This window comes from Rattus norvegicus, chromosome 6 (assembly GCF_036323735.1).
Source record: "Rattus norvegicus strain BN/NHsdMcwi chromosome 6, GRCr8, whole genome shotgun sequence".
NCBI lineage: Eukaryota > Metazoa > Chordata > Mammalia > Rodentia > Muridae > Rattus > Rattus norvegicus.
Window position 1 is genome coordinate 112,898,191 of NC_086024.1, and position 22,031 is coordinate 112,920,221.

Below are 22,031 nucleotides of genomic sequence, written 5' to 3' on the forward strand. Positions count from 1 at the left end.
TCATCTCTGTCCTTCTGTACCTTCCAGGGCTGTGCTTTAGTTTCAAAACAGCTGGCACTCATTTGGCACAAAAAGTCTATGGCACTCATTCCAGGGGAAGAAGGCACTCCTGCATAGTGTGTCAAGCTCCTCCCTGGGTCACAGAGCTTGGATCCCTTCCATCTTTAAGAAAAAAAAGGGGGGGGGGCAAGAGGGCTGCTCACATCAACAGCTGTCTTATAGGACAGCCTGCTTCAGGGCTCATCAAGACTGAGTTACCCACCTGCAAAGCAGGGAACAGAACACTACCTGACGCTCCTCCCTCCTATGGTTTGAGTAAACCTTTGTTGCTACCAAAGCAAGGGAAGGATCTCACACAGAAGGAGTGTTCTTGGGGTTGGAGGGACCAGGATTCCTATATCCCAGTCATCTCCAGCTGGCAAGGCGAGCAGCTTCGGAAAAGAGTGAAGCAGTTTAGATTGTCTAGAGAAGAGAAAGAGAAAAGGAAAGGGAGAGGAAGGGGGAAGAAGAGGAGAGGGAAAGAGGAAGAAGGAAGGGAAAAGAGAGGGAAAATGGGGTCAGAGAAAAAGGACACACTAGGAAATGCTTAGCAGAACACAGAGGCACACCAGCACATTAACTGTCCATAACACCATTGCAGTGTAGGAAAACCAAACTGAGTTACACCTCCTCCAAGTGCCTCAAGTGTGTACTGAGGAGAGGGCTCTTAGGCTCAGCTGGCCCTGAAGTCAATCTGGAGAACTTCCTTGGTGACCTCCCATGAGTGCACACTTGCTGCATATGCAGATTGGGTTCTCCTGTTGCAACTAGGCTTTAGCAATAGCCTCTCTTCAGGGTACCAAGCCTCAACACCTTTGCATGACCCCTTCGGTCCTGGCCCCTCAATTGCAACTCACGCTGCACCTTCACCAGTGGATTTCCATGGCCCCAGACCCCCTTCAGGCCTTGAGAACCAGAATCACATGGACGCCTCCCATCCATTACCAAGTACAGCTGCAGCACAAGGTCCAACCTTGGATGTCTCTGGAACACAGCCTCAGCTTCTTTGTGCTCTCAGAAGACACTTCCCAGAAGTTTTCACCTCCCTGCTGCTGTTTCTCGTCTTAATCACCACTAGTTTCTTAGCTCCAGCTGACCAGCTTTATGGTCCCAGGAATGCAAATGTTTTGCTTTAGTAGTTCTGATATCTTGGTACTAACCCAAACCACAGAATCTTCACAATCAAAACAGCAATGGCCCTGATAAGTCTCTAATCTTCCCTCTGAGATTTCATAAGCCAGGCCTCCATTGTTTGTGCTGTTCTCATCATTATCCTCTAAGCTCCTACAGAAGCTCTCAATACCTAATGGCTCTTTTAGCACAAAGTTCCAAAGTTCTTCCACAGTCCTCCCCAAAACATGGTCAGACTGTCATAGGAATACCCCACACCTGGTACCAACTTGTCAGTCAGGGATTCTAGTCCTGCACAAACATCATGACCAAGAAGCAAGTTGGGGAGGGGGTTTATTCAGCTTACACTTCCACATTGCTGTTCATCCCCAAAGGAAGTCAGGACTGGAACTGAAGCAGGTCAGGAGGCAGGAGCTGATGCAGAGGCCATGGAGGGATGTGACTTACTGGCTTGCTCACCTTGCTTTCTTGTACAATCTAAGAGCACCAGCCCAGGGATGGCACCACCACAATGGGCCCTCCCACCTTGGATCACTAATGGAGAAAATGCCTTACAGCTGGGTCTCTTGGAGGCTCCTCTCTCTGTGATGGCTCCAGCTTGTGTGAAGTTGACACACAAAGCCAGCCAGTCTACCTCCTAACAATCAGATGTACCTTTGGCTAGAATCTCTCACTCCTATTTAGGTTGTTCACGTCTAACCCCTATTAGGGTCATTCATGTCTAACACCCGTCAAGGTCAACCATCTCCAACCCCCACTTAGGATCGTTCATGTCCAACCTTAGTGTCGAGCAGAGAAAGCTGGTAAAAGACTTTCCCACACATTTGAAACCATTAGTATCTCCAACTAGCCTGAGAGCAAAACTGAAACATGCAGTGCGGGGCCTATACATCCCTCATCAAGAATCAAGAACCAACAGCCTGGGAGAGCCTCTCAGTACCTCAAACACAGGCTGTCAGGATGCAGCCATGGGCTGCTTGCATCATGGAGCCCCTATAACTTCTAGGGAAGGATGACAAGCACATTCAGAACACTCCTCAACACTTTCCTCTCTCTCTTACTCTCCCTCCCTGCACCTCTCTCCATCTCCTTCTCTCCCCCCCCACCAACTCTCACTAGCTTGCTCTCATTCAGGGGTGTTCCCTCTCTCACTCACTTACTCCCTCTCTCTCTCACTCACTCCCTCTCTCACTCACTCCCTCTCTTACTCACTCACCCACTCCCTCTCTCTCTCTCACTCATTCCCTCTCTCCCTCTCCTCACTCTCTCCCTCTCCTCACTCTCTCCCTCTCCTCACTCTCTCCCTCTCCTCTCTCTCCCTCTTCACTCTCTCACTCTCTCTCTCTCACTCTCTCTCTCTCTCTCTCTCACACACACACACACACACACACACACACACACACACACACACACACAAACACACCTCAGTTTCTTAAGAGCTAAAGGAAATCCTTGTCTCCATCCTACATTGCCTTTCTGGGATTCTCAAAAGCCTCAAAATGTCACAAAAAAAGAAAAGATCAACCCAGGCTGCAGAGGTGGCTCAGCGGTTAAGAGCACTGACTGCTCTTCCGGAGGTCCTGAGTTCAATTCCCAGCAACCACAAAGTGGCTCACAACCATCTATAATGGGATTTGATGCCCTCTTCTGGTGTGTTTAAAGACAGAGACCATGTACTCATATACATAAAATAAATAAATAAAATCATTTAAAAAAAAGAGCAACCCAACACTAAGTGATAGACACATGTCATTTTGAATTAATAAATCAATCAAATAGGAGAAAGTCTTAAAAAAAAACAAATAAGTAATGAAAAGAAGAGGAAGAATATAATGAATCAGAAACATTTCCTGATTTTCCTAACACCTCAAGCAACTTCCAGGAGAAACCTCAGTAAAATAGGAGGAGTTCAAAATCCATTTCTGTGGCCAGTTGTGGTCTTCAAATCCAGTTTTTAAAAGAAAAATAGAAAAAAAGAGAAAATCTAGTTTGGTTTTCCCCACAGAAAACTTCTATTGTCTCAGGTGCAAACTCTTCCTGGAATGGATAAAACCTGTAGTTGGTTTGCCTCCTGCCTGCCTGCCTTTTCTCCCAGAACCTACCTTTTGGTTGAACTGAAGAGGTGGGAATCTGTCAGTTTGGTATTTAATCAACTGATTTTGCTGCATGTTTCCTCCTTGGAAAGATTCAAATCCCAGGATCTTTCTGACTCCCTTTCCTTTTTCCTTCTCTCTATTTCTCTCTGGGAGGGAGTGGCAGGAAAGAAGGGAGCAAGCTGGAGCTGCTAAAACCAGGTCCTGTGGGTCTGGAGCTGCTGGTGGCTACAGGAGGGGAGGATACATCACCTTTCCCTTACTCAGTGAGTTGCAGTCAAGAGGGGATCAGTTGGCTGAGCCCTGAACCTGACACTGCTAGAGGAGCCCAGGAATTTCAAGCTCTCCAGAGTTGGCCCCTCCCTCTCCCTCACAGACCCTGGCATTTAAAGAGACAGCTAGGCTGCCTGGCTCAGGGCTGCACACCTCCCTGGGTGTTTTGCAAACATCTGAGAAAGATCTTACCAGGGAAGGGGCACTCTAAAGCTCTCTGTGAGTAATAACTGGGCTCTGGAATATCTTTGCCCTCACCCCAGCCTGAGAGAAGAGTTCTTCCTCAGAGTTGGAGCAAGACTCCAAATACAGATTTCTTTAAAAGAAGAAAGAGAATGAAATCCTCACAGTCCTGTACACTAAGGACTGCCCACTTCCTAGGGCACACTTGTTCACTGCTGACTACAGACAGAGGTGACACTAAACTGACAATGTGCCTCAGTTTCCCACGGAAAATCTTTGCGATCTCTGAGGGAGCTCCGTAGTGAGCAACTTGGGTTTGAGTTTTGGGTGGTTCCTGTTGGGCCCTTCTGTTCTGGGCAGGCACTGACACAAGCCTGCTGGCTGCAGTTGGTGTCCATGCTGCTGCTGTTCTTCCTGAAGGGCACTGCTCACCTCTGGGTGCACTGCACTGCTTTTGCTTCCTCCTTTTACCAGAAACTCCTTCTTCCTTCCTTTGCCCTACAACATAGCAGACAGTTTCCTCATCACCTACTGTACCGTGATTTTGTATACAGCCTTAAAGAGAAGCCCTGTGCTTTGGTTCTTCTTGCAGATGTCTCCTCTCTGGAACAGAGGTGCAAAATCTTGCATGAAATTCTAAACAACCAATCACCAGCTACAGCTCCTGCTGCTGCAGAAACACAGATGGCCTTGGGGAGATTCTGAAATGTTCCCTTTCTGGCTTTGGTAGCTCAGCTGCATTTTTTATATTGAGCTTCTCTGGTGAGATCCCATCCTGGTTTTGAACACTCTAATGCATTCCTATAATGCCTTGACTAAAATCTAAACCCTTTGACCCAGAAACAACTTGACCTCTCAGGACTTCTGACAAACCAGAATCACAGATGAGGCCCCAACCTTCCTTACAATACCTGGTCTAATAAGACCACCCCAGGACAGAGGGGACATAGGAACCACTGCCTAACCAGAGACTCAAGCTCCTTCCAGTTTATACCTGTGCCAGGGGGCAGAGCATCTCAGAAGTCCAAAAGAAGAGACACATGAACACAATTCTACTTCTAAAACAAAAGTAACAGAAAGCAACAATCATTGGTCCCTAGTATCTCTGAACATCTATGGACTCAGTTCCCCAACACAAAGACATGGGCTAATAGCCTAGATATTTAAGTAGGACTCATCGTTTTGCTGCATACAGCAAACATACCTCAGTGACAAAAATAGACACTACCTCAAATTAAAAGGCAGGAAAAATTTAAAGGAAATGGTCCCAAGAAAAAAGCTGTAGTAGCCATTCTATTTTTGGTTGGGAGCCTAGCCTTTAACGGCTGAGCCATCTCTCCAGCCCTGTAGTAGCCATTCTAATAGCCATTAAATTAGACTTTCACCCATAAGTTAGCAAAAGTCATTAAAGGAAAAATAACCCAGATGAACTCTCAATTCTAGACATATATGGGCCAAATTATGCCCCACCTTTGTTCCTGACAAGTGGATGTCACACAACCTACTGTAGGGAGTTGGGTGAACTCCCTGAAGCTCAAAGCACATATTGTACCTCACACAATCATAGTGGAAAACTCAGCTTGGGAAAACTCACAGCTCTGAGTGCCTCCATTAAGAATTTGGTGAATTTCTACCCTGGCAGCTTAACAACACCTGAAAGCTCTAGAACAAAAAGAAGCAAATGCACCCCAGAGGAGGGCACAGCAGGAAAAAAATCAAACTCAGGGCTGAAATCAACCAAGTAGAAACAAAGAGAAGTACACAAAGAATCAACAAAACCAGGAGATGATTCTTTGACAAAACTCAACAAGAGACATAAACCATTAGCCTAACTAACTAGAGGGAACACAGACAGTATCTAAATTAACAAAATCAGAACTGAAAAGGGATACATAACAACAGAAAATGAAGAAATTCAAAAGAAACTACCAGACTCTACCCGAAAAGCCTCTATGCAACAAAACTAGAAAATCTAGATAAATAAGATGATGTTTTTGACAGATGCCAGGTACCAAAGTTAAATCAGGATCACATAAACCATCTAACAGTCCCATATTCCCCTAGGAAATAGAAGCAGGCATTAGAAGGCTCCCAACCAAAAAAAAGCCCAGGGCCAGATAGTTTTACTGCAGGATTGTCTCAGACCTTAAAGGAAGACCTAATAACAATACTTCTCAGACTATTCCACAAAATAGGAATGGAAAGAACACTATCCAAGTCTTTCAATGAAGCCACCATTACACTAATACATAAACCACACAAAGACCCAAAAAGTAAGAGGACATCAGATCTATTTCATTCATGAATACCAATGCAAAAATACCAAATATATTCTCATAATCCAACGGCATTAAGAAATTAAAACTATCATTCACTTTGATCAAGTAGACCTCATCTTGGGGAGTCAGGGATGGTTGGATATATAAAAATCCACCAATGTAATCTGCTATATAAATAACCTCAAAGAAAATATCCACATGATAATCTCATTAGATGATAAAATTTTTGACAAAATATAATACCCCTTTATCTCAGAACTGTGGGAAAGATCAGAAATTCAAGGCACATAACTAAATGCAATAGAAGGGATATACAGAAAACCAATGGCCAATGTCAAACCATTTAGAGAGACTCTTGAAGCAATCCCACTAAAATCAAGGAGGAGACAAAGACGCACACTCTCTCTCCCTATCTATTCAATATCATACTCCAAGTTTTAGCCTGAACATTTAAACAATAAAAAGAGGTCAAATGCGTTGATTTTCTGTCTAAGCTCCACCCCCACAGCTACCTGGCAACAGCCAGGTATGCTCTGCCCCACAGCTGCCTGGCAAAAGCCACCTGTGCCTGACTATAAAGAGGGCTGCTTGCCTCCTCCTTTCTCTCTCTCTCTCTCTCTCTCTCTCTCTCTCTCTCTCTCTCTCTCGCCCTTACTTTTCTCTGTTTTCCTGCCCTCTTTGTTCCTGTCCTTTCTCTACCCTTCCCTCTACCCCTTTCCCTCCAGTGCTCATGGCCAGCCTTTCCTCTCTTCTTCTCTTCTTCTCTCATTAAATCTCTCCATGTGGAACCATGTTGGCTTGGTGTGTTCTGTCCAGGAAGCGAGCTGAGATTTCTACCCCAACAAAAGGGATGCAAATTGGAAAGGAGGGAGTCAATATATCAATATTGGCAGACAATATAATAGTACATATAATTGATTCCAGAACTTCTACCAGAGAACTTCAGCAGAGTAGTTGGATATGAAATTAACTCAAACAAGTCAGTTGTCTTCTTCTACTCAAAAAACAAATGGGCTGAGAAAGAAGTTAGGGGAAGGACAGTCTTCGAAATAGTCACAAATAATAGAAAATATATTGGTGTGACTGTAACTGAGGAATTGAAAGATTTGTATGACGAGAACTTCAAGTCTACGGAGGAAGAAATTAAAGAAGACCTTAGAAGATAGAAAGATCTCCCATGTTCATAGATCAGCATGATTGACAGTTAAAATGGTGGTCTTACCTGAAGCAATCTGCAGATTCAGTGCAATCCCCATCAAAATTCCAACTCAGATCTTCACAGAGATAGAAAGAGCAATTCTGAAATTCATCTAGAAAAACAAACATCCTAGGATAGGAAAAACAATTCTCAACAATAAAAGAACTTCTGGGGAATCACCATTCCAGGCCTCAAGCTGTATTAAAGAGCAGTAGTGATAAAAACTACCATTGGTACACAGAAAGGCAGGTAGATCAATGAAATAGAATTGAAAACCCAGAAAGAACCACACATCTATGGTCATTTGATGTTTGACAAAGATGCCAAAACGATCCACTGGGGGAAAAGGGCAGCATTTTCAACAAATGGAGCTGGTTCAGCTGGTGGTCAGCATATAGAAGAATGCAAATAATCCATTCTGTTCTCTTTGTAGGAGAGTTCGCCTTGTAGAAAGCTCATGTCCAAGAGAATCAAGGACATCCACATAGACTGATAAGCTGATTCTAATAGAAGTCAAACCGGGGTAAGAGCTTTGAACACATTAACAGGGGGGAAAATTTGCTGAACAGAACACCAATGGCTCAGGCTCTAAGATCAACAATTGATCTCATTCAATTGAAAAGCTTCTTTAAGGCCAAGAACATTGTCAATATGACAAAAGAGAAACCCACAGAATGGAAAAAGGTCTTTACCTACCCTACATCCAATAGAGGGCTAATGTTCAAAATATCCAAAGAAGGGGCTGGGGATTTAGCTCAGTGGTAGAGCGCTTACCTAGGAAGCGCAAGGCCCTGGGTTCGGTCCCCAGCTCCGAAAAAAAGAACCAAAAGAAAAAAAAATATCCAAAGAAGGAAAGAAGTTAGACAGCAGAGAAGCAAATAAGCCCATTCAAAATTGGGGTACAGAGCTAAACAAAGAATTCTCAACTGGATAAACTGGAATTGCTGAGAAGCAGTTAAACACCTTACTCATCAGGGAAATGCAAATCAAAAGGACCCTGAGGTACCACCTCACACCAATCAGTACATCTATGAACAAAAACTCAGTGTCAGCACATGCTTTGGAGCAAGTGGAGGAAGAAACACTCCTCCATTGCTGGTCGGACTGCAAACTGGTAAAACCCCGATGGAAATCAATCTCGTGGTTCCTTAGAAAATTGGAAACAGTTCTACCTGAAGACTCACCTTTGCCACTGCTGGGAATATACCCAAACGATGCTCCTACATATAGCAAAAATACATGCTCCACTATGGTTATGACAGCCTTATTTAAAATAGCTGGAAGCTGGAAACAGCATGTTACAGAGGGGATGGGGAACTGGGGACAGCCACTAGAATGTCCAAGATGCCAGCGATGCAAGAGGCTTCTGGTACCCAGATGGATGACTTTAGCCATAACATGCAACAAATGGGGGATACAACCTGTAGAGACCAGCTTCAGTAGACAGGCATGACCCCCAGATGAAGGATGGGCCCACCCACCCACCTGAAACTTTTTTACCCAATATTGTTCCTGTCCAAAGGAAAGAAAGGGACAATTAATGGAAGTGACCGAAGCAAAGGCCACACACAGACCACACTGCTTAGGGATCCACCCCAACTGCAGACACCAAACCCAGACACAATTGCTGATGCCAAGAAGTGCTTGATGACATAATCCTGGTATGGCTGTTCCCTGAGAGGATCTACCAGCAATTGACCAGTATAGACGTGGACACTAACATCCAACCATCAGCCTGAGACAGGGACCACAATTGAGGAGTGGCCGGAACAAGTAAAGGAGCTGAAGAGGATTGCAACCCTCAAGGAAGAACAATACCAACTGAACGGACAACTCAGGGCTCCCAGGGACTAAACCAACAACCCAAGAGTATACATGGAGGGATCCCTGGCTCCATATACATATGTAGCACAGGATGGCCTTATCTGACATCAGTTAGAGGGGAGGTCCTTGGGCCTGTAGTGGGTTGATGTCCCAGCATAGGGGTAAGACAGTGGGGTGAGACGGGAGTGGGCAAGTGGGTAGCACTCTCACAGAAGCAAAGGGGACGGGTGAGAGGAGGAGTGGGATTGGTGGTTTTGGGAGGGGAGATCTGGAAGGGGTGTATCATTTGAAATGTAAATGCATAAAAATATTCCTAAGAAAAAGGTTAAAAATCTCTAAACCTTCTCCTGCGTGTGGTGTAGCCCATTTTGTCGCCTGCATCTTCTTGCGCACAACTGTCTTTGCCTCAGTCACCTCACGGCCCTTTCTGTTTCTTCAACACATTAAAGTTTAACCTTGAATCTTTACAGTTGCAGTTTCTATACCTTGGAGCTTCCTTAGCCCCATCTCTACCACCATGGCTGACCTCCCCGCCTGTCAGGATGGGATTTCTTCACAGGCTTCTTTTCTGACAATGCTGTCCTAAGAAGGGATCGGTGGCTTCTGCTCAGTTTCTCTTTGTCACACTCCTGCTTCTAACTTTCCCAGGGTTCATCACAGACACAACTATCCTGATATTTCATTTATCACTCTATGTCCCCACTTGAACCAAATTATACTTTCCATCTACCAGGGAAGGAACATTCTTGTTAACATCCTCTTTTCAACATGGACTACTGATTATATGTCAGGCACTGTTGGTTTGAAAAGGTTTGACCACCCCCCACCCCCCAAAGACTTGTTTGTGTGTTTGAATGCCTTGGCCATAAGGAAAAGCATCATTAGGAGGTGTAGCCTTACTGGTGTAGGTGTGGCCTTGTTGGAGTAAATATATCACCTTGGAAGTGGCCTTCGATGTCTTTTTTTTTTTTTTTAAAGATTTATTTATTCATTTATTATATATAAGTACACTGTAGCTGTCTTCAGACACACCAGAAGAGGGCATCGGGTCTCCTTACAGATGGTTGTGAGCCACCATGTGGTTGCTGGGAATTGAACTCAGGACCTCTGGAAGAGCAGTCGGGTGCTCTTAACCGCTGAGCCATCTCTCCAGCCCAGCCTTCGATGTCTTATACAGACTCATTAAGCTCTGGCCAAAATGGAAGATGGTTCCTGTCTGCCTCCAGATGAAGATAGAGACAGAGCTCTCGGCTGTTTCTCCAGCACCAACTCTGCCTGCAGGCAGCCATGATTCCTGCTATAAGGAGAATGGACTAAGTCTCTGAGACTCTAAGTGAGTCCCATGTAACTATCTGCCTTTGTAAGAGTTGTCTTGTCATGATGTCTCTTCACAATAATAAAAACCAAAGTAAAAAGGCAACATGGATCCAATGCCTTACTGTCCTAGAATTTATATTCTAACAGAAGACAAAAAAATGAATTATAGCATTTCAAATAACAAACCAAATGTCCCTATAATAAAGTGCTGTGAGGGGACAGATTCAGTCTCAGAGAGGATAAGGTCGCTGACAAGTTGTATACAGGGATAGGGTCTTAGGTTTTTAGTGCTGGGATAAAACACCATAGCCAGAAACAAGATGGGAAGGAAACTGCTTATTATCCATTCAGTTGGGCAGGACCTCAAGGCAGAAATCTGTAGGCAGGAGACAATGCAGAGGACAGCATTACTGGTTTCCTACTCATGGCCTGCTTGGTCTACTTTATTGTAACACCTAGGATTTCCGGTCCAGGCGGTAGTACCCAGAGAGAGTTGTGCTCTCCCATATCAATCATGCATCAAAAAGAATGAATCATGAGCTTTCACAGGGTGAAATGGTAGTATTGTCTCAATTAAGCCTCCATCCTTCACACAGACTCTAGGCAGATGGCTGTGTAAGGCACATGGTGCAGTGCTTGAGTAGCGAGAACAGCATCAGAGAGAAAGACATAGAGAACAGACTCTCTCAGGGGCTCCTCTGTCCATCACAGACATTACATAAGTCTACTATACACGCACACTTTGACACAAATAAACAAAGTTAAACAAGTATAAAAATTTTGGTGTGTGTGAGTGTGTGTGTGTGTGTGTGTGTGTGTGTGTGTGTGTTAGTCCGCTTTGCCTACACATATAAATATAACCACATGCAGGCTTCCTGCCCAAGGATGCTAGAAGAGGGCATTGGACCGGCTGGGTCCTAGAGTAGCAGATGTGTCTAAGCCACCTTGTGAGTGTTGGGAGTGACTGCACTTGACTGCTCTCTTGGACCCAATAACATTCCCCATTCAATGACTTACCACCGGCAACGCTTTCCTTTACTTATGTGGCGTGTGGGTTTGCTTCACTTTTGCGGGATTTTCATGAGATTCCTATATCATCCAGTTATGGAATATAACCAGATACCTAGCATGTCTGTGTTTAAGCCACCAACCCAAGAAATTTACAAAGAGCAAACAAAAAAACAAACAAACAAACAAAAAGTCAGAAGACATAACTTCTCTCCATCTCAGTTTTAAACCCTGGATACTGAAATGTTTTCAGAGGTTGAAGTGAGCTGACCGAGGCTGAAGAGGAGTTCACTCACTCTGTACAGTCCTCTCTACTCAAGCAGGAAGACTTGAGTTCAATGCAGTTCAATAAAGAAAGAAAAGAAAGAATGGAAAGAAGGAAGGGAGGAAGGGAAAGAAAAAAGAAAGAAAGATAAAAGAAAGGAAGGAAGGAAGGTAGGGAGAAAAAAGAAAGAAAGAAAAAAGAAAGAAATAGAGAAACAAAGGAAGGAAGGAAGGAAGAGAAAGAAAAAAGAAAGAAATAGAGAAACAAAGGAAGGAAGGAAGGAAGGAAGGAAGGAGGGAAGGAAGGAAGATAGAGAACAGGTGGGTGTCAGAAGAACAAAGCCTACCAGCATAGCTCTGGTGAGCTTTTAACAGCTCACTAGCATTGGTTCTTGGAACAAGCCAACTTGCCCAACAGAGGACCCCCAGAACAACAACCACCACATGTGCAGTGCGTCTGCGCTGTAGGGCTTGCAGGTCTTGGCTGGTGGGGCCTCAAAGATGCACTGGAAGGCACAGGCTGAATCCCCTGCCTGCCAAGAAGCAGAAGAGAGAGCAACAGTCAGGGTTTAGATATGCTTGGCTCAGGGAGTTGCACTATTTGGAGTCATGGTCTGAAAGACCCCCCCTTAAAAGGAGCTTAAGGTACACAACTATAAAAGTAAAAAGTAAGTCTTAAGATTCACAGACTCAGAGCTAAAACAGGCTTGGGCGAGCCCAGGCCCTGTGGGCCTGCCCTGCCCTTAAGACTAACAGATCATAACGATAAGGAAAAAGGAATGCAGGAACCAGCTTGACTTATCAGTGCTGACTCATAGGCCATCTGGCAGGAAGGGATAAGCCCCTAGCCCTTGACATTTCAGACGCCCCAGCCTGCACATACTCTTTTGCTGCATAACCATGCATCCGCGCCTCATTTGAATCCACCAATCAAGTCCCTGTAACCATGCATCTGCTTCTGTATGCCTGCTTCTGCTCCCCAGAACCCTATAAAAAACCATCCCCGGTCTTGCTGGGCGCGCCAGTCCTTCCGAGCTGACTGAGACAAACAAAAGTACCTGTGTATCCAGACAATAAACCCTCTTGCTGATTGCATCCAGTGGTCTCAGCATGGTCATTGGGCTTGGGGATCTCCTTCCCGAAGGAAGATTCTCTCTGAGGGTCTTTCAGGTCTTGTCAGAGTAGATGTGTCACTGTGGGAGTGGGCTTTAAGAGTGTCAGGCTAGCTGCCTGGTAGTCAGTAATCTGCTAGCAGCCTTCAGATGGACATGGAAAACTCTCACCTCGTCCTGCACCTTGCCTGCCTGGATGCTGCCATGTTCCTGCCTTAATGATAATGGACTGACCCTCCCAACCTGGAAGACAGTCCCAGTTAAATGTCCTCACAAGAGCTGCTTTGACTGTGACAGTGTCTGCTCACAGCAGTCAAACCCTGCCTAAGAGAGACGTTGTTTTCACAGGACTGGGGTATCTCGGTGATAGGCCTGAAGAAGCTTTTGTTTGGAAGACTGGATTGGGGATCTTTGGACTTGAAACAGACACAAGCTTATGCTACATGCAACAAAAAGTAATAGAGATGTACAAATATATATATGTGTGTATATGTATAATATATGTATGTTTCTATCAGTGTTTTATCTCCACGTATTCTGTAACCACATGCAGACCTGCTGCTCTAGGAGGCTAGAAGAGGGTTTTGGACCCGCTGGGTCCTAGAAGAGCAGATGTTTCTGAGCCACCTTGTGAGTGTTGGGAATGAGTGCACTCGACTGTCCTCTCGGACCCAATAACATTTCCTTTTCTTTTTTTTCTTTTTTTTTTTGGTTCTTTTTTTCGGAGCTGGGGACCGAACCCAGGGCCTTGCGCTTCCTAGGTAAGCGCTCTACCACTTAACTAAATCCGCAGCCCCATAACATTCCCTTTTCAATCACTTACTACGGGCAACACTTTCCTTTAGTTATGTGGGGTATGGGTTTGCTTCACTTTTGCTGGATTTTTGTGAGTTTCCCTATCTCATCCGGTTGTCCAATTTAACCAGTTACCTAGCTTGTTTGAGCCACCCACCCCAGGAATTTACAAAGACCAAACACATAAACAAACAAAAACTCAAAAGACCTAATTTCTCTCCATCTCCGTTTTAAACCCTGCATCCTGAAAGGTTTTCAAAGTTGAAGTGAGCTGACCGAGGCTGAAGAGGAGGTCACTCACTCTCTATGGTACTCACTACTCAAGGGGGAAGACTAGAGTTCAAGGCAATTCATTTAAAAAATGAAAACAATCAAAGAAAGAAAGAAAGGAAGAAGGAAAGAAAGAAAGGAAGAAGGAAAGAAACAAACAAAGAAAGAAAGAAACAAAGAAAGAAAGAAACAAAGAAGGAAGGAAAGAAAGAGAGAAAAGGTAGAAGGCATATAATCAAAGCCCACCAGCATAGTTGCGTGGAGACTGTGGATTGAGGATCTTTGGACTTGGAAAGCAGTGGATGCTTTAAGTTCGGCTCAGAGGGCTATCTCAGTAGGAAAATGGAAGACCTGGTTCCTGAGAGGGATTTGAATCAGGCAGAGGTATCCAAGAGGTTTCAGTGGGGAAGAACTTCAGTATGGGGCCTGAGGACTGTTTTTTTGTAGTATTTTGGTGTAGAACATGGGTGCTTTTTGCCCTAGTTGGAAGTGTGAGGACAAGGCTAAGGTTTGGACACTGGGATTCATGGCCTTGACAAAGGAGGTCTCAGATATGCCCATCGGAGACATGGTTCTCTGCCTACGTCTCATGAAGACCGATTGGAATATGCATAGCAAGCTTAGAAAGGAGGAAATATGAAACGTAGAATTTGAACAGGAAAGGGGCACCAGCAAGTCAAAGGGAGCTGAATCCTGAGTTCAAGCCTATGGAACTGAACTGAGAGAGTGTCAGACTTTGGCAAGGTCCTCCCCAGCAAGGGATTTTAGATCCAGGCACGGTAGTCCATTCCTTCAATCCCAGGAGAGAAAGCCAAGCACATCTCTGAGTTCAGGGTCAGCCAGAGGCAGCAATTTGGAGCTGTAGAAAAACTTAAATGCAGGCCGGGTGGCACACAGCTATCATGCCAGGACACAGGCATATGGAGCTCTGAGGTCAAGGTCAAGCCCCAGAGCCAGATCCATGACAGTCAAGCTTAGGCAGCGAAGGAGTTGGAAAAGAGGAAGCCAGCGATCTTGTGGTAGAACAAGGGGACCATGTTGCAGCACCTTCCTGTAAGCAGCAGAACTTGTGAGCTTTGGCCAGCCATGTGGCTCTGGCTTTGTAATCAAGAAGAGAAGTGGTCTGTGGGGAAAGTTGATGCCGGTCATCCGGAGTTAGGAGATGACCGGCAATGATGAAGGGAGCAGCATGGCTGAAGTGAAACCTTCCTGGAAGTGTTTTCTGAGAACACAAAGGAGCTGTGTTCCCCAGATAGGCACGGTGGTGCCTGGAGGCAAGCTTGTGTTGCACCTGATTTTGGGAATGTAATGGGTGAGAGTCACCCAGGTGGTACTTACTGGATTTGAGAAAGGAGGGTGCTGAAAACCGTTCTCTGGGAGCTTTCCTGACCTAAGTGACCCCACTCTCTGGTCTCACAAAAGTCCAAGCATGGGGCACCGTCCCCAAGGGGTCTGAGGGGAAGCCCTCAGGGAATTTCAATCTACAGGGGGGAAAAGCAGGGTGAGTGGGAGGATCAGCTGGTATTCCCCTACAGGGCCTGGGGCTAAGTACCAGAAAGCAGTGTCCAGGTGGCACAGGCCTTGCAGAAGACAGACACACCTTGGCTTTCTACAAGCTGAGAGCCGAGCAAATGGTCAGCCATCTCCTGAAGGACACTAGAGAGGAAAGGTTCAGCTAAGTGCCAAGTGCCCCTTTCTCACCCCTCCTTATACTTGTGAAAACGGAAAAGGCCTGTTCTGGATGTGTCTGTGACACCTCTAGAACTACCTAACCTGCCAAGAGACTGACAAAAGGCTGTCAAACAGAAGAGCCTCATTCACACAGTACAGGTAAAGAAAAACACACAGACGAACTTCTCAGCCTGACAGGGAGTCTTCCAAATCCGTTGGTTTATTCTTAATGGAGTTCCCCCCCTCCCCCGCCACAAACGGCCCCCACCCTCTGCGTCCCTCCTCCCACCCCCACCCCATCTCTCACACCCACCCCCAAACAGAGTTGAGAAGAAGGACATCAAGAGTTCCAGAAGGAGGCTGTCAGAAAACCTCTGGGGACAGGGATCTCCCTGTGCTGCAGACATTTGTCCAAGAACTGCTGTAGACGCACTACAGAGCCCATCTGTCCTGAGCTGGTGATGGCTTCAATTCTGGGCAGGTAGTTCTCTCTGATGACAAGGACCAGCTTCCAGGACTGGACCTGGTACTGTTTCACGAGGGCACTGCCACACACCTCCAGGAAGTCAAAGAGGAGAGTGGCTGTCACATGCGGGAGAGGCTCCAGGTTTAAGACCTGTGCCAACCAGCGCCAGCCATGCTGTAAGCCGTGAGGGTGAGCCTCCTGCCGGTCTCTGTATGGCCACTGGAGCTGGATGATGGCAGCATAGAAACGGATCATCCCGGACATCCGTTTCAGAAAGTGGTCCTGTTCCTCCACATTGGAATCCGTCACTGGGTAGCCAAGCATCCGTCCATAATCCTCCAAAGCCATCCCTTCCTTGAAAGCAGGGTGGAAAGGAACGGAGTCGGGACACTGCCTGTGGAGCTGAGCGAGGATGAGGTCTCCCACTCTGGGGTGGAGCATCCAGATCCCAGAGGCCACGGCTCCAATGGGGAAGGCCACTTCGGGGTGAGAGGCCACTTACGACTCCCCTTGCTTGATGAACTTCTCTGCCACTTTGTACTGGACAAAGTGAAGCCCCTGAGGGTGAAGACTGACAGACACGGGATGCCCACCAGATTGTACAGGCTGACCAGAGAGCAGGCTGTGGAGTTTGTCAAAGAACTCCTTGAGCTTTGAACTTGTGCTGCTGGAGATCTGGCTCACTGGGATGGTGGCTGCCTTCTGTCCATCTTGATCCTTCTGTCCTGACTGTCTTTGCTTTTGCTCAGGTCCTCAAAGGCCAACTCGCATTTCGCAGAAGCATCCTGAAGTCGCTGGTTCCACTGCATCGTCCCGTCCTGGACCTGCATGTTCGAGTCTTCCTTCCCCTGAGTCCCTGCTGGGCTTGTGCTGGGGGCCCTGTGACTCCTGTCGATTGATGCGGGCCTCCTCCTCCTCCTTGACTTCCTTGTCTCTGGAGATCTCCTGCTCTAAATGGATGAGGAGGTCCCTCATTTCCTGCAGGGCTCCCTCAGCCCCAGCTTGATTCTCTGCTGTGGGATAGCCAGTCTCCAAGGTGGTGGGAAGGAGTCCGGAGATGAAGCCGCACAGCTGCGTGCCCCGGCTCTGGAAGGTAGACAGGTCCACGTTCAGGAGGTCTCTGTGCTGCTGAATGGAGGCCTCCAGCTGCTGGTTGAGACAGGACCTCCTCTTGCAGGGGGTACAGGCTTCGCACACTGACCTGTTCTTTCTCCTCAGGAAGCCGTTCCTACTCTGCCTGCTTCTTTTGCTGCTGCTGCTTAGCCTCTCCAAGATTTAGGGAGAGAAGCTTGGCTCTGCCGCCATGCTCAGCTCTCAGCTTCTTCTGATGGTCCAGGGCTTGTCTGCTACTCTTTTCCATCATTTCCTGTAAGTCCCGGAAATCCTTCTGCAGCTTCTACTCCCTCAGCTCCTCAGACCTCTTAAGCTATTGGGATGCCATCTCTGAGAGGTCTAGCACCTTCCTCTCTTGCTCCTCCGGCTGCAGCCTCAGGCCCTCTGCTGCTCTCCTTCTGCTGGCCAATTTGTAGTTTCAGATGCAACCCTCCACTCTGATAGCCCGAGAGCACTGAAGTGCTACAGGGTCTGTGAACGGTGACTCATGAGTGCTCTGGGTTCCATTTGCTGTTGAGGGTGAGGGGATTGCACGGTACTTGTGCCAGGAGACTTAAGGAGTGAGGATTGGTTTTGGCCTGAAGCAGATCTAGAGGATGGAGAATTATCCTAGGGGGTGCCATATCTGGCAGTGGTGTGAGTTGGTGGGTGGGATGTGATCTACCACCCATCCGGAGTAACAGGACAGTATGGGAAATGAGATGCATTATTCTAAATCATGCTAGAGTCTCATCAGTCCCTTGTGCTCACGGTGCAGGAGGCCTTTGTTTCGGGACACCCTCAGGGTTTCCCAGCAGGCACCATTCCACATCATTTACCTTTAAACTAATTATATTTGAAATAAGGTCTCATTTGAAGTCTATTTTGGAAAGCATTTTTTATCTTGATGTACAACATTTTATTTCTATATAAAACACGCAAAGACTTTAGCTTTTGGAAAATTATCTTTAATCCCAGATTCATATATTTCTTCCCACATACCAAGCATTGAATTAGTAAGGGATATTGTAATCCATTTCAGTACAAGGAAAATATTACAAAATATTTACAGGAAAATATTAAATATAACTCAATCACAAAAGTCAAGTTGGAATAATCTTTTTTCCTCCAGAATTTTCTACTCTAGTCCCCACTGCACATGAGTGAAAATGAGAAACTAAGACCTCCCTTACAGAATTGCCAAAATAGTGGGGGGATGAGACGGAGGATGTGGTGGTGTCAGAGGAAACAGGGGTTGGCAGCGTTCATTCCTTCACGTCCTGGTCGATTATAAAGAAACGCGTTGTGTGGGGATCCCAGCAGACAAACATTAGGAGGCTCCTGGAACGGGACTTGGACAACACCTGACAGTGGACATTGCTCTTCCCTCTAAGTTTAGCAAGAGCCTGTTGTTCCACAATCCAGTCCTCTGGAGAGAAGCCTGTCCTGGCAGGAGACTCCATTGCATCCAGGGTCTCCATGTCCCGGATAATCTGCTTGGGATATTTCATCTTCAAAGCCCCAGCTCGAACCATCATTCGCTGTTCTTTGTTCTCTCTCTCTCTCTCTCTCTCTTTCTCTCTTTCTTTCTTTCTTTCTTTCTTTCTTTCTTTCTTTCTTTCTTTCTTTCCTTCTTTCTTTTTAAAGGGATTGTGCTTTAATGGCAGCTGGGGAAGAGAACAAAAATAGTAATTCTGGGGGCACTGGGGTGGCCCAGGCCAGCTGGGCCAAGGAGGCTGGCTTCTTGTCTTGAGGGCTGGTGTGCACATGGCTGATGTCCTGGGACTGGACTCTTGGGGAGAAGCGGGAAGCTCAGAAGTCCATGGAGCTGTGCGCCAGGTAGTCCTTGTGGCCAATGTTGCTGACCTGCTTGGTCTGCATAGCTTCGAGTTTGGGGCAGTCAGTGATGCGATGACCAAGGCCTCCACAGAAGGCGCAGCCCTGTTCTCCTCCGATGTCCAGCATGGACTCATCCCCACAGTGCAGCACTTGCAGAACAGGTGGTACCTTCTGCTTGGCCTCCAGCAACAAGGCTTTGAGGTCCATGAGCACTGACTCATCGCAGGCCTTGTTGATAAAGGTGGTGGCGATGCCTGTGTTTCCCGAGCGCCCAGTGCGGCCAATTCGGTGCACATAGTTCTCGATTTCTTCAGGCATGTCATAGTTGATGACGTGCTGGATGGCAGGAAAGTCTAGGCCTTTAGAGGCCACGTCCGTGGCCACTAAGACGTCCTTCTTGCCTTCCCGGAATGCCTCAATGGCCTTGGTCCGCTCTTCCTGGTCTTTGCCCCCATGAATGGCCACAGCCTCAACTCCTTTGAGCAGGAGGTATTCGTGAATGGCATCCACATCTGCTTTCTTCTTTGCAAAGATGAGTACAGGTGGGGGCGTCTTCTGCAAGCACTCAAGCAGGTACACCATCTTGGCTTCCTCCTTCACATATTCCACCTCCTGGATGACGTCAAGGCTGGCTGCTCCAGCACGACCAACATTGATGGTGACAGGCTTGACCAGGGCGCTCTTGGCGAAGTTCTGAATCTTCTTCGGCATGGTGGCACTGAAGAGCAGAGTCTGCCGCTGGCCCTTGAAGTAGGAGAAGATGGTACGGATGTCACCCTCAAAGCCCATGTCAATCATGCGGTCAGCCTCATCCAGGGCCAGGTAGCGGCAGATGTCTAGGCTGACCATTTTCTTCTGCAGCAAATCCATGAGGCGGCCCGGTGTGGCTACCATGATGTGCACACCATGTCGCATGGTCTCCATCTGCTCCTTCAGCGACACGCCCCCGATACAGAGCGCGCAGTGCAGGAGAGGGGAGCTGTCTTCCTGCAGCAGACGGCAGTAATACTCCAGGATGCCATGGGTCTGCCGAGCCAGCTCTCGCGAGGGGCAGATGATGAGTCCATAAGGCCCTTCCCGCTTGGAGAAAGGCAACCGCTTCTCTTGTTCCAGGCAGAACATGATGACGGGCAGTGTGAATACCAGTGTCTTGCCTGACCCCGTGAAGGCGATGCCAATCATGTCCCGACCAGACAGAATGGTAGGGATGCCCTGGATCTGAATGGGTGTTGGGTGGAGGATGCCCTTTTTCTTCAGGCCTCGAAGGATAGCTGCAGGGAGCTTCATTTCCTTGAAGCTCTTGATGGGTGGCGGGATACCGTCTCCTTCCACCAGGATGTGGTACTTCTTCCGAACACGCTCGTGCCGCTCTTCTGACATGCTCAGGACATAGCGCGGGGGTGTCCAACTAGTTTTGATCGGATCGTCGTAGGTAATGCCTTTGGCCATTTCCTTCACTGACATCAAGGCTCGGCCTTCAGCCACACTCTCCAGAATCTTTTCTTCTTCCTTCAGTTGCTTTTCCTTGGCGGACTCCTTGCGTGCTTCAGCCTTCTCTTTGAGGCGCTGGTGCTGATCCAGCAGGCTGACATTGGACTGAGGACCCAGCGTGATGTTGTCCTCGTCTCCTCGGGGCTCACTGCCACTGCCACTGTCCTGCTGCTCTTCCTCTGCAGCTCCCTTGCGTCTTTGCTGCAGCAGCTTCTGGAGCAGAAGCTGCCTGCGCTGCCGCAAGGGCACGTAGGGCACGTAGTCCTCATCTTCATCCTCTGAGTGGCTCGCACCTGCAGTCGCCTGGTTCCTGCGAGCTCGCTTCCGCTCGGGTTCCCACTCCTCCATCGTAGGCCGCACACATACGCAGTGCCAGGCCTGAAAAAACCACTTTTGTTCTTTTTCAATTCTCTCTACCGGGCTTCCCTTCTGGCTTGTTCTGTGTTGACAATATATTTGATTTTCCTCTTCAGTAAATAAAAAACAGAAGGACCGCCGAGTCCTTTCTGAGAAGGTGCCTTCTCTCCCTCTGTGTCCACCACCCAGGCAAGGCGATCTAGAAACCTTGAACCCTGGAAAGAATTCTTTTTATCAAATTTATGCTCACAGCATCAAATCGTATAGCTTGATAAAAATTTCATCTCATCATTACGAGGAACATATACAAAAAGAGCAGTGTAAGGTTTCATAAAACAATAAACTCAGATACCATTTTAAGAGATTTTTAAGAAATTTAGAGTAACCAAGACTATAAGGCCATTTGTGTTTATCAGGCCCTTAGTACAGCACTAGACCCCTCTCAAATATGCACCACCACACTTTGAATGGACATGCTCAAAACAATAAAGAAAAAGAAACAAAAAATTGTTTTCAGAGCTGGAGATATTGCTCCCTGGTCGAAAGCACCGACTTTTCCTGCAAATGTCCTGAGTTCAATGTCTGGCAACTGCATGGTGGCTCCCAACCTAATGTGTTCAGGATGCCCTCTTCTGGTGTGTCTGAAGACAGCTACATTATGCTGATATAAATAACTCTTAAACTTTTGTTCAGTTCATGAAATGAATGAAAAATGGAAGAAGCCACACGTTTTGTTACTAAGTTCTACTTTGAGACACAAAATAACACATATGCAGTTGACATAGACAAGACAGTTACATGGAGTCCTGGGCCATCCAGAGAAAACAAAGAGCAAACAGAAAGTTCAACTTCATCCCTTTAGATGTGAGAAAGACTTAGTGACAAACCAACTGACCAGAATAGGACAAAACTAATAAAAAGAAATCCTGGAGAAACATTACTCAGTTCATTTTGTTTGGCTACCTACATCTGGTGTGGGTCCTTCCCTTAAGAGTGGTTTTGTAAACAGTGAGACTCCTTTGGAGAAAATTAACTTTTCCTCTGTGAGCAGATACTGGCGATAGTGTCTGGAACCAAACTACACAAGAACAGCCCATGTCCTGAACGACTGACCTGCTTCTCCAGCCCGTTTTGCTCATTTTCATAAAGGACATCTAAAAACACTAATGAGAGCCACCTGAACCTTTGTGATTGCCAAGCCTGGCCATTGTGAGATTTGTCTTCTCACCACTGCTAAGGTAAGCACACAATACACATTGTACTCTGGGAGTTTTTCTTGTGGGCAAGCATTTCTAGTTCTACCTTCCTTTCCCCTCATAGTCCTACGAA

The 22,031-nt window shown here is 46.7% G+C and overlaps 1 protein-coding gene and 1 pseudogene across 1 annotated transcript; both read right to left on the bottom strand.

Annotated features, from left to right (window-relative positions):
• Positions 1–15,797: 15,797 nt before the first annotated feature.
• On the bottom strand, positions 15,798–17,850 carry Gle1-ps2 (GLE1 RNA export mediator, pseudogene 2; annotated as a pseudogene).
• A 747-nt stretch (positions 17,851–18,597) lies between these two features.
• On the bottom strand, positions 18,598–20,708 carry Ddx41l1 (DEAD-box helicase 41 like 1). The gene has a single exon (XM_039113340.2). It carries the CDS (start codon positions 20,691–20,693, stop codon positions 18,828–18,830), a length of 1,866 nt encoding a protein of 621 aa, XP_038969268.1. The 5' UTR covers positions 20,694–20,708; the 3' UTR covers positions 18,598–18,827.
• Between the last annotated feature and the right edge of the window lie 1,323 nt (positions 20,709–22,031).

Coding starts and splice junctions, on each gene's coding strand:
- Ddx41l1 (XM_039113340.2), bottom strand. CDS start 20,693: ATGGAGGAGTGGGAACCCGAGCGGAAGCGAGCTCGCAGGAACCAGGCG.